Genomic DNA, 13,395 nt, shown 5'->3' with positions numbered 1-13,395 from the left:
ACACATAGAAGATCTTAAAGTTCATCAACACATGCTTATATAAGGTTTTTAGATTTTATTACAAAAGAACATCTCGACCATATGGAAAACCAGAAACTAGACTAGCGGCAACAATCACACAAAAGAAAATAAATGGTGCATCCTGGATTATCTTATCACTAGAATAGACAACTCACCGGTAAATGCAAACAGTAAGCGAAATTAACTGTGATGGAAGTAGTACATGGGCGGCTCGACGAACCCGTAGATGGGTTTTCTCTTTTAGGGAACACAACTATAACTTCCTGGTCCAGCCGCTTGTAGCTTCGAAGCACACGGGCGGCCCGACAAATCCGTGCTCACTTTGTACGGCACCACCTGGTTCTCCGAATTCGAATGGCATATTTTCACCTCCGTGATGCTAAGGGAAGCATGCGACTGCACCAGCCTAACCTCCCATGGTGCCTTCTCACATCGTTTCATACCTACCCTCACCTCACACACCCCTCCGCGAACATGTTAGGTCCAAGCTCCGCCTAATGCCAAGGTCGACACGACGACCCGCACCATTTCGTCTCCGGTCCAAGCTCCGCGACCGCCCAGCTCGTAGGACCCATGTTCCGCCTTTGACCCCCTCTGCATCTATAAATTTCCAACGCCCCATGCGGCCTTTCACCATGCCCACACGTGCCACATCTTACCTCCTCGCCTTCGAATCCGTCAATGTCGTTGCTCTCCTATCTCCCCCTCAACTCTATATTGGAGTATGTTCTATAAGATTTTCTTAGCTATGGGTGCATAGACCTGAGCAAAGGATGTCTTAGTCCCTGATTTTGATCTATGTTGCACACATCTTGACGACGCCTTGTTCCTGAATATGTGGCAACCACGTTTGTGTGGGGATCAGCATGCCAGAAGAGGCAAATATTTTCAGTACAAATATAATGCAAGCCTTGTATGTGTATGGATCGTTTGTTCTAATCTCCAAATTAATGAATTGTGCATGTACAAAATTAAAAATTCAGTGCTTTGTGTTACAATATTCATAGAACCCAACCACAACAAAAAATTTGAGAAATATATAGATTTTGTTACGAAAATCTTAGTAGTACATGTGCATTTCCATTGATATGAATTTTCTCAATGAAAAATCCAAAAGTGTGAGCAATTAAATTTTCGGATTTTCCTGTTGATGTTTTTGATAGTTTGAAATATTCTAAATGCATGCAAAGAGCAAGAGCGACTGTTTGAAATTATTGCTTGCACCATGATTTTGCAATATCATAAAAAATATTATTTTGCTTCATACAAAACGTTGTGATATATAAATTTTATTTTACAACCTCCTCAGCTTCGATTGGTGTACATGGGAGCAACAACCGGTTCAAGTCCTTACCCGACCCGATGGAATATGAACAAGAGTCCATCATGAGGTTAATACACAATGTCTGCCCCCTTTTCCTTTACAAGAAGATGTATGTTCCTACTTACTCTAGAATTGTCACTTTAACGTTTCAGGAACCCCGAGATCCGTGCTATTGGAGGTTGTGAAGATGTGACTGGGGCCACTCATGGCAATCACTTGCGGCGCCTAAATATCAGGTTGATCCTTTTGTAAAACATATATGCCATTTGAGATTTCAAGAATACAAATATTTTCATTTTAGAACGCAATGGAACTACTCAGGTTTGTTACATAAGTAGTATTATTATATATCAATTAAGAACAGTTTTAGTGAATTTTTTAGATAGGGACGTTTCACCTTTTTGTACAACAACACATTAGTCAAACTTGTGTATTGGATGGTGAAATGTTAAAATAAAAAGTTTATTTTAAAACCATGGGAGAGTTAACGTGTAGCTTAAACATATGCTAGGGTTGATGGGAAGTATTACGAATTTCTAGGTTTTAGAATTTTGTCAATTTGTGTGGGACTTTGGAATAAATCACAGCATTGCAACATAACAACTTACTAAATTTAGTCATCGTCTTATCATTCTAGCGCTTAGTTTGGAGTAATTGAGTAGGACCTTGTGTAATTGCAGTTGAGTAGGATCTTGAGTAAAAGGCGTACGAAACATGGACATCTTATTATTCTAAGGCTTAGTTTGCAATTATTCAACTGTGATACATGAAGTTGCTTTAAGAACTTATCCATGAAGTTGGTGTGAGTTAAACAAACATATAATTTGCTTTAAGAACTATCCATGAAGTTGGTTTGAGTTAAAAAACATAAAACCTGGTTAGGAAAACACGATTAAGATAATCCACCTCAAACTATTCTGGCCCCCAAGTCGAGTAATAATCCTACTCATGTTGTCCCGAGGTTATGTTGAGAGATAGTAGAATGGCGGTTACCATGGACCCATGTTCGGAGCGATGTTCGCAAGAATGATTAGCGCACTTCTATCTTTATGCCATACAGATTGTGTGTGTTCCTTTTGGGGATCGTCATACGACTTCATTATGGGAAAGCAATAGCGGTGTAACGGCATCTCCAACGCCAACACTCAAACCTCCTGCAACCATCCAGACCGAGCGGTCGGGCGTGTTTTACCATCCAATGTGCTCCTGTATCTATCCACTCAGCGGTCCGAATGGCATTTTTCCTGCGAACTGGTTGGGGGGCTTTATGGGCGTTCGAACCACTAGCACACAAGCGTCCAACATCCATGGCTCCTCGCCCGCGCCCTTTCTCGCCCGAGGTGGCCGGCGCTACTCCAGATCGTCTTCATGCAGGACCAGAGCGGAGGTGACCTATCACGTTGCTCCGGCATTGAAGCGGCGCTTCGGGCAAGAGCGTCGCGCCACTTCCCGGTGCACACGACCATTCCTCTATTAAACAACAACCCGTCCGTCTGCCTCCCTTCATTAAACATGTGCGATGGCCGAGGAACCTGCTCCGGCATCACCCATCCATCCTTATGCCGCTCACCATTAACAATCTCGCTGCTTGCCCTTCCATCCACCCGCTATTTAAATTAGGCCTGGCCATAGCCGCATCCAACTTCCTCTGCTCCCTATCTCCTCTCGACAACACGACCACCATAGCCTCCTCGAGCTCCAAAGCCCTCGGATACAACCTCACATTCAAGTAGATGGAGATCACCACCATCGCAGCTGGCTGGCAGGCTGGCAGACCGATGAACTCACCAGCGGCCAATGCTGCGAACGCCCCAATGGAAAAGGTGGTTGACGATGAGCTGGCGCCACCGTCCTCGTAGGCATCACAATTGACGAGGCCCCGTGCTCACTACACCGAGATGGTGTTGGCAGAGCGGAAGGCCGAGTTTCGGCAGATGTATGCCGACCAGGCCTACAACCTCTGTCTCCTCGATGAGCACCGACGCACGGAGGAGAAACTCGCTGCTGACACATGCATCGCGCCGGACGTGAATGTGCGTGAGCAGGAGGTGCTGCTCCAATCCTACCGCACCGCCCCGACATCCATCACCAGCGCTGGCGGTACCGCTTCCATCAAACCGAGTTAGTAGCCGCCTTCAATGAGATTTAAGCGGCGTCAGATGAAGTGTACAACAATGACGAGGACAAAGCCGACACGTCCACAGGCATCGCCCGCAGTGAGGAAGAGCAGAGCATGGGAGGTCGCCAGCGCTTGGGTCCTGGGAAGGCCACCACTCATCCCTTTCCATTGAAGCTAAGCTCGGTGGACTCATCGTTGTCAGCCGATTAGCTGCTTACAAGCTATGGAGGCGAAGCTTCACTTCCGGGGCTCATGGCTGGTCGGACATGGAGGAACGGGTGGCGGTGGTCATTTAGAGTATGATTTAGTTAAAATATGTTGGAATGTAACGAATTTGCTCCTTTTTAGATGAAAGCATTCGGTTTTATATAAAAATTATCCAAGTATGATTGAATATCGTTCGGCTTGTTTAAATTTTCATAAATTTTTCCTATTATAGTTAAATTCCGTTCAAAATGTAACCAGCCATTTGCGGCTACGGTTGGATGGCCGACTCCCACGTCAGTGTCCGCGGACTGGTCCCCCCTCCCTCGGTTCGCAGAAGGATGCGATATCTGATTTGCGGGTCAGCGTTGAAGATGCCTTAAGTCCCCATCTGTCCTTCGCAAGTTATGTTTGTGAATTGAGTATGTGGTGGGCTGATTCCCCTGCCCACCAAGTCGAGTTTTAGAGTTTAAACTACTCCCTTTTATGAGTACGAATATTCTTAAGGTGTCATTTTTATTTGAAAAGGAGGATAATTAACCCCCTGCCTCCGCATCGGGTGATGCACACAACCATATATTATTTGTTATTCAAAATCCAGTAACCGAACAACATTGACCTGAGAAAAATATACCTGAGGCCGCATGTGTGGCGACAGTAACTCCACCTGATATCCACTAACCCTATGATAAAAGACAAAAACAAAACGAAAATACACAAATCCTAGGCTAAGCCTTCAAGAGGGAATCACGACATGTGCGCTGATGATGATGAGTCCAATCCAAGGTCAATCTTGAGATTTTCATTTCCAAAGCCAAGCTTCAATCTACGACCTTCAGTAAGGGCACGACACAGACGTGCATCGACTTAACCTAATCGGATATCTAATGTTTCCTGCGGAGTGTGCATGCTTGTCGCTGAAGTCGCCTCTACCATCAACACTTGTCCTGCTACCAACACCTTGCTAGCTTGATACCGCGGGAGATACCAGAAGACAAAGACATCTAGTGTCATCGGTCCCTGTCACACCACCTTCGATTCGGCAGTTCACAGTGTCCTGGATTGGTGGTCACTCACCACGTCATCTCCCGTTCGGATGGGCCGGCCGAGGACTCCCATGTTGTTTCACCAGTGAGCCACGTCAAGGCTGCCCATGGGGTATGAAAGGAAGCCTCCCGAAGACTTTCCATATACTAAATGGTGTTAGAGGTCGTCTACAACCCGTTCTCTTTGTAAGCAACCGACTAGGATGTAACCCTATACCCCGTGAAACATATACAAACCGAGGGGTAGGGCATGTAGACAACACACAACGATCTTGTGCTAGATTATCTCTACTTTGTACTCCCCCCAAAGGAAATAAAACACAACCGAGACGTAGGGTTTTATCTACAATGAGTGCCCAAACCTAGGTAGAAACCCATGCTCCTGTTACCATCGTGTCAAGACTACTAGCTCGGGACCACCTACTCGAGATCTTCCGGATTTCACTCCGTTGGCAGCAAAGAAAAAATATGGCACCTCCTCCAAAGCCACCATGCAGAGACTTCGGGTATACCACCCGCTGGCGACTTCACCTGCCGGTGACAGGCATGACTTGACGCCTACGGAAGGGATGCATGTGTGACCCATTAAGCCGCATCGAACCCGATCTATTGGTAGAGGGGGCGTCCCATACCGACGCCAGCCTCGTAGAGGTCGTCACCACCTCGAGACCTAGCCTTGGCGTTGTTTCCACCACCGTCCAAGATCAAGGGTCACCATCCTGAAAACAAAGCTCCCGTGTCTCCAACATATGACATCCCAGCGAGCAGATCTTGCAGACGAGACGAGAACATTGGACCGCCCACCCAATGGGCCGTCGTGTGATCACCAGGCCGAAGAAGCCTGCAAGGTCGTCGCCAGCAGACCCATGATGGGGGCGCCTGTCGCGCGCCTTCGGTACCGCGCGCACTGCATATCCTTTCTAGAGCAACGCCCAAGCACCATGCACACACACACACCCCAGATCTGCTGGTCTCCATAGCGTCGCGCAAGCCAGTACCCTCGGCGCCCGCACACAAGCACCACACTCCTCTGCGCATAACCGTTGGTGCCAGCTGGCGCCCGCACTCATCTCCTCAGCCAAGCGCCCCACGACAGCCCAAGCCTCGTGATAGGGGAAGGATTGGGGGGAGTCCCTTAAGGTATCTTCTACTCCCACTGTTCCAAAATACTTGACTTCCATTTGTTTAAAAATGGATGTACCTACATACTAAAATATGTCTAGATACATCTATATTTTGAGAAATGGAAGGCATGTATTGTGAAACGGAGGGAGTAGATTCTAAACCCAAGGTCTATAGGAACTAGGTTGGTGGACCCTACGTGGCCTTTTTAGAGTGCAATTCTCATTTACCTACAACCATTAAATATATAAAGATATGTGGTACTACTTATCAATCTTCAATCTATATCGAAATAGCTACTCCCTCCGTCCCATAATATAAGAACGTTTTTTACACTACACTAGTGTAAAAAACGTTCTTATATTATGGGACGGAGGGAGTAGATCACACTAATCTGTTTCTCTCAAAATGCAAGGATGCCATCTCACAACGCAACATGCATGGAAAAATGTCCACCTCAACATGTAACAATGCATAGGAGAAAGTTCACCTCAACATGCAAACATGCACGAGAAATTCTATTATATTATGCTATATTATTTAAGAAATATTTTGAAATTTTACAAAAATCAAATACAAAAAATCATATTTAGTTTTAGTTTTAGTTCTCATACACTAGTGCAGAATCGGGCTTTAGTCCCGGTTCGTAAGGACCTTCAGTCCCGGTTCTGCAATCGGCACTAAAGGGTGGGGACTAAAGGTCCCCCCCCCCTTTAGTCCCGGTTCAACACGACCCGGGACCAAAGGCCCACCACATGGCTAGGGGACCTTTAGTGGACTAAAGGATTTCTTTAATTTTTTATTTCTTTCTGAAAAAATGTTTTCTTTTTCAATTTTCAAATTTCTGAATTATTTGATGATTTAATCTCAAATCACCCACCCCTCATCACTACTCAAGTGTGGAGCACTCATTCCAAATCGTCTAACTTCCCGGCCGAACCCATCCTCTCACTACTCCAGCCTGAGCACGCTTAACTTCCGAGTTCTACCCCCTCTAGTTTCCAAGTCTGCAATTGTTGTTTTCCTAACAATAGTAAGCTGTCAATCCTATTAACCCTCAAGAGTTTAGCTTAAGCATGAAGTCATACGTTTCACCGTTTGAGTTTGAAACTATTATGCCAAGAAACAATAATTATTTAGTAACACTAATATTTCTTGAATAAGTAGTTTGCCCAGATTTGACCAAAATTCAAAAAAATGAAATAATTATTTAGTAACACTAATATTCTTGAATAATTATTTAGTAACACTAATATTTTTTGAATAAATAGTTTGACCACAGTTTGACCAGATTTAACCAAAAATAAAAAAACTGAAATTTGAGCATAACTTCTTTTTCTTTCAGAATTTGAGGATTCTAAATATTTGCAAAATGGTCTATGGCGTTCGAAATCGGAACCAGATTTTCGTGCTGAACATTTTGATATATTATAAGCTTTTTTCGACATCGTATGCAAAAGTTATAGCCGTTTTACTTTTTCACAACACTTTTTTGCAAAACATGTCGAAATTTATGTTTTTAAATTTCCCTAACTAGTAGATGTAGTAACATAACTACATCTCGAAGGATTTTAATTTTTAAATTTTTTATCATTTTTTTTTCAAAACTGAAATGGCGATTCGGGGATGGGGGGTAGAGTTTGAAAACTACGCTTTAGTCCCGGTTTGTGTCTCCAAACTGAGAATATAGGTTAGACCTTTAGTCCCGACACTAAAGGGTCTCGTGGGGCCCCGGCCGGACGCCAGCCTGCCACCATCCCTTTAGTCCCGGTTTGTGACACAAACCGGGACTATAGGTCACAAATGAACCGCGACTAATGCATAGCCCTTTGAAATGGGACTAATGGTACCATTAGTACCGAGCCGTAATCGAACCAGGACTAAAGAGGTGAACATTAGGTCGTTTTTCTACTAGTGATATTATTACTGCAAAACATTTCCATAGCAATGTGTGTGGTATCCTCTAGTATACTATATGAACAATCCCCACTGCAAGTCATAACTGCTATTTTCCTACACATGCGTGCTTCTACATGATCCAAATTATTATAGCCATTGGGTTTGCTAGCTTGGTCAACTAAGGACCATATGAGCTGAACTTGGTCCACAAATCATTATTCTTTCTGAACTTCTTGATGAACTATACATGGAAACTACGGTTCAAAGGGTAACCACACAACAGTGGAAAAGACATGTGGTGTATATTATTGCATCACATATAGCTTACCGTACTTATACCTTTTATTAGCATCCTCTGACCACAAAATATGTTTGCTCATTGTGTACATTTATTGTCAATAGGGAGAAAGGAAGCGCTCATACTCTTGGCATCAGGGATATAATGGTTGGCATTGCTGGGGTCCCTAGTGGCATCAGTGAGTTTGTCAATGTTTTTCAGTGGGCTAGATCTGCTATTTCGCCCGAATGGGGAGACACTCGAGAGGAAAGGTTTCAAGATGACATATGTCGGATGCAGAGTGGCTTGGAATTTCTGCGATATACTCTTCCAGCAATGCATGACCTCATTGATCGAGCAGAGTGGAGAAGCCACAAGGATTGTGTTGCCAAGCTCCTTCCATACCTCAAGGATGCAGTCTATGATGCTGAAGACCTTCTTGATGATCTTAAATGGTACAACCATAAGGTGATAGTGGAAGGCAATGAAAGCAAACTATCTATTACTGAATTCTTTCGCAACTTCAGCAAAGTGAATGATATCCATAAAAGGTTGGTTGATATTTCTGAATCCCTAGAAAAAATGGGGTTGGGTGAAGTGACACCACGGTTTGACAAAACAGTCAGGCCAGAGACTACCTCATTCTGCAATGAAACAAAAATATTTGGTCGTGATGTGCTGCTAAAGAAGATGATGAGATTGCTCAATGTGCCTACAAAAAGTAGTGTTGGTTCAAAACGCAAGTGGAAACCTAGTGCAGATGGTGCATCAACAAGCAACCAAGTTAGTAATGAATCAAGATTACCTGATCTTCCAGTTTTACCATTAGTTGGAATCGGGGGTATTGGAAAGACCACTTTGGCCCAACATATTTGTAGTCATCCAACAGTGAAGTCTCACTTCAAAACAATAATTTGGATTTGCGTTTCAGATGATTTTGATGTGAAGAGGTTAACTAAAGAGGCTATTGGATCCTCTCCAGGTAAAAATGCAACAACTGACAATCTAAATTCTCTTCAGCATGTTCTTTCTGGTATACTGAGCAATGAAAGATTCTTGATTGTCCTCGATGATATGTGGGATGATGCTCTGAAAGAACATGGCCTGCGCTGGAAGACCTTCTGTGCACCATTCAAAAATGTGCTACAGGGAAGTATGATGTTGGTTACCACTAGATCACAAAAGGTAGCTGAGTTGGTGCACACTATGGAACCAATTACATTGGAAGAATTAAAGGGTGACGTCTTTTGGGATTTCTTCAAAGTATGTGTGTTTGGGTCGGGTAGTTTTGATGATTATCCAGAGTTAGAGCCCATTGGTAAAGACATACTCCCTAAGTTGAAGGGCTCTCCTTTAGCCGCTAAAACTCTTGGACGCATGTTACAGAGTGACCTTCATATATCACACTGGAATAGTATACTAGACAGTGAATTGTGGGCGTTGGACCAAGAGGCAACTGATATTGTGCCAGCTCTTCGGTTGAGCTACATGTATTTACCGTTCCACTTGAAGAGATGCTTCTCATTTTGTGCTGTGTACCCCAAAGATAAGGAGTTTGAAAAGGACAACTTAGCTGAAATTTGGGCGGCAGAAGGCTTTGTGAAACGCCAGGGTGTTATTCCAGTTCAAGATACTGGATGTCAATACTTCAATGCCCTTCTAAATCTATCATTCTTTCAAAAAGTTCAAGGTAAATACGTAATCCATGACTTGTTGCATGATATGGCACAGAAAGTTTCAGAGGATGATTGTTTCATTGTGAAGAAGAAGGATGACTTTAGAAGAATCCCTCCAAATGTCCGCCATCTGTCAGTACTATCTAGCAATGACATCGACAATTCTGACTTGTCGATCCTTTGCCGGCACAAAAAGCTTCGTACCCTTCTTTGCGACAAGCCTTTAGCAAATAAAAAAACTACAGCTGGTTTGTTGGAAGATTGGTGCACTGAACTTCTACATATGCGTGTCATTGTTTTTGCGTCTTTGAGGGAGTTACCAGCTAGCATTGGCAAACTGAAGCATCTTCAGTACCTCAAGATATCCAGAGCTTGTTCGGTGACAAGTCTTCCTGGAACGATCTGTATGCTCCATAATTTACAGGTTTTATGTGTCAAGAAATGCAAGCTTGAAAGGTTGCCTAGTGGCTTCAGTATGTTGGTCAACCTATGGAGATTTGAATCGCAGGGATTTAAATATGGCCCAAATATGAAAAGATTCATAGAAACTTATGGAGTAGATTTTGATGTAGCTGATGATAACCAGAGACTGGGGTTTCGGCTCATAAAGAACATGAAGCAACTTCGTGGACACTTGGTGATAAGTAATATTCACAAGCTAAGCAAGAATCATTCAGCAGAAGCAGAACTATGGAATAAGGGATATCTTGACAAGCTGACGCTAGAATGGGGTAGAAGTTCCCTGGTGAGTCAATCTGGGGATAATGAAAATGGGATAGAAGTCCTTCGACATCTACAACCTCCTGCTGGTGTCAAGTTTCTAGTCCTTCAGTATTACCCAGGTGTTTCCCTTCCGAGCTGGTTTCAGCCACAAAGCCTGTCAGGCTTAACATCTGCGTCATTTTCTTGGTGTCGTGGACTCGAGATACCTACAGTGCCAATTGACATCAACAGTGGCAGCATGGGTTTCTCGTCCCTGACAGAGCTAATCATTCGGCAGTGCGACAGTTTATCAAGTCTCGAACAGCTTCTAGATCCGACTTCTCTACCAGTCATCAACAAAATTGCAATAAGGAATTGCGAGAACCTAATATCAGTACCCACCGAAAAATTCAAAGAATTTCGTTGCATTGAAATATTCAAGGTGGCGGCATGTGGAAAAATAAACTCCCAAAGTTTGGCTGCACGTTCTCTCAAGAAGCTCAAGCTAGGCAGCCAGGGTATGCCCTGGGAAAATGATTGCGGGAATCTCACTGAAGCCAATATCCAATGCTGCTCTCTCACCTACTTTTTCTTGTCATGCCGGCGTCTCAGATCCATCCAACTACAAATGTGGAATCTTCCAGCTCTACAAGAACTGCACATTTCAGGATGTCAATCTCTCACATCTATTGGACAACCTGGACAGATCTTCACCAACCTTACTTCCCTAACCATCAGCGACTGCTCTCAACTGTCAACCATTGATGGTCTCCTAGCAGAAGAATATCTACCTGCCATTGAGAGTATTACAATTCAAAGCTGTTACAAGTTGTCGACCACGACCATGCATGGTAGAAGGTTTAGGAGTTTCTCTTCTCTGAAGAACTTGAAAGTTTCTCAATGCCCTATAATCGATTGGGGGGGATTTGAGTTACCATCGTCCCTCCAAAGTCTCCACTTAGAAGCATGTGGGGATATCTCTTCATTTATCCCCAGCGGCCTAGAAAACCTCCAGTCCCTTGTTTCACTAAGATTACTGGAGTGTAGGTATAGGATATCCATTTCAGGCCACCTTTGGAGCACTACTCTCTTATCACTCCAGGAATTAGAGATTCGAAATTGTCCAGAGCTTGTGTCCATTGGTAGAGCAGATGACATTTCAGAAATACAAAATGTGTTGATTCAGGCCTGTAAAAAGTTGAGGGGAATAAAGCAGCATGTGAGAAGAGGCAGCTTCTTGATATCCAAGAAGTGAGAGCAGCCTGCGAAAACAAGGTACGTGTGCTTACACCAAGTCATTTCGTTCGAGTGCCTCATAATTTGTTGAACACTTCTTGTGTAGGATTAAACATGTATACCAAGTTTTTTTTCTCTGAAATGTCACACCTAACTACAATAGTTCCAAATAATTCGAAGGACTAAAAGAACATGGAAATTATCTCAAACTGTCCCTCGTGACTTTCTGTAACAAATTGTTAATTATCGTTGCAGTGTGTAGACTCATTTGCTTTTTCTACTACACAGTACACTTTCTGATCACTGATGTTTTGCTCATGTAGCTCAAATTCCGTATGGTGCATGTCCACGAGGGGTTGATGAAGGGGGTGATGCTAGCTAGTGCGGCTAATGCCTCTCAGCCGCCGTAATCTTCTTGTGTTTCTTGATTTGTGTTGTACTGTTATTATGTACAAACTTGATTGGCAGGGCGGATTGATTGATGCGCCAGGTTTTTTGTCCCATAGTTTATACTCAAGCAGAGTATAACTATTGGGTTTTCCTGGCGGATGTCAAACTCGCGAACCTTTCCCTGTTTCCGGGTATTGTTGCCGAGTATAACCGGTGCTACGTGATTCTGTTGAAAATTTAGTCAGAATATGCATGCTATATTGTTACTTATGTCGGAAGTGTTTTATATGTTCGGTCTCTTGTTATGTCTACCAGTTTTAGTTCTGAACAACTTGTTGATGTCAGAATAGCAGTTTTAGTTCTGAATAACTCGTTGAGGTCAGAATATCAGTTTTAGATCTGAATAACTTGGTGACTACGAAATGGTAGAAATCATTATATTAGTTGATCATGAATCCTTCATTTCGTGGTTGGTTGACCAGAAGACTGCTATTCATCATGAATCATTCCCGTTCTGAATATGTGACTACAAAATGAATCCCCTGAGTTAGATATAAATGGATCACCTAAGTTTTAAAGTAGGAGTACTAGTAGGAATGGAACTGAGTCCTTCACAAATCACATTTGTCTTTCTCTGCCTGGGAGGAGATCAGCATGAATTGAGAAGAACCTGAATCCCCTTCCTCATTTTCGTCTGTCTCCTACCTCCTGCTGCTCTTCCCCGTCTCAAATTCCTCTCTAGCTTGTAAAACTATGCACTGGAGATGAAATAGAGCTATTGGAGTGTTCCAAGCTTCATTTTATGGTTTATATTCCTCTCAGACACTTTCCCGCTTGTTCAGCTTCACATGCTTCCTTTGCCTGATCAGCCAATGATCTCAGTAGTTTTCTTTCGAAGTCCTAACATCATGAGCTTCCACTATTAACTCACCATCTCTGGCTTCACATTACAGTCATAATGATTCAAGACAATTTGCAGCCCTTGACTCATCGGGAGGCCGTCCTCTCTTCAGTCAGCTGTGATTTTTCTTAGGCGCTAAACTTGGCATGCAATTCTGTATGCCCCACATTACGTCCATCATCACTGTTGGAGCATACAGGCAGGTTATTTTCTGAAACAAGTTACATTAAAATGGTGCAAGATAGCAACATAAGGAAATAACAATGGGAAGAAGGGAACCGAAGGAAAGAAGGGGCACTGGGCACTAACACGTATTGCTGTCCAGCCACGTCTGAGCGAAACTTAGCACATGTTTCCTGGAGGAGACAAAGATTAAAAAAACAGAGAATTAGGTAGTAAAATAAAACGACGAGAGCGAGAAATGAACCTTCCATCCATGGCTGCAGTGGAGTCCAGAGCCTTGAGGTGGAGCATCCAC

General features: G+C 43.5%; 1 protein-coding gene across 1 annotated transcript; it reads left to right on the top strand.

Moving 5' to 3' along the window:
* Window positions 1–1,251: 1,251 nt before the first annotated feature.
* On the top strand, window positions 1,252–12,316 carry LOC125553132 (putative disease resistance protein RGA1). Its single transcript, XM_048716918.1, has 4 exons — window positions 1,252–1,412; window positions 1,498–1,581; window positions 8,138–11,665; window positions 11,950–12,316. The coding sequence occupies exons 1-3, from the start codon at window positions 1,384–1,386 to the stop codon at window positions 11,643–11,645; spliced, it is 3,621 nt and encodes a 1,206-aa protein (XP_048572875.1). The 5' UTR covers window positions 1,252–1,383; the 3' UTR covers window positions 11,646–11,665; window positions 11,950–12,316.
* Window positions 12,317–13,395: the final 1,079 nt, after the last annotated feature.

The sequence above is a fragment of the Triticum urartu genome, chromosome 4 (assembly GCF_003073215.2).
Source record: "Triticum urartu cultivar G1812 chromosome 4, Tu2.1, whole genome shotgun sequence".
Classification (NCBI taxonomy): Eukaryota; Viridiplantae; Streptophyta; class Magnoliopsida; order Poales; family Poaceae; genus Triticum; species Triticum urartu.
Note: the sequence above shows the minus strand (reverse complement) of the source record. Positions and strands in the feature narration are given on the sequence as shown.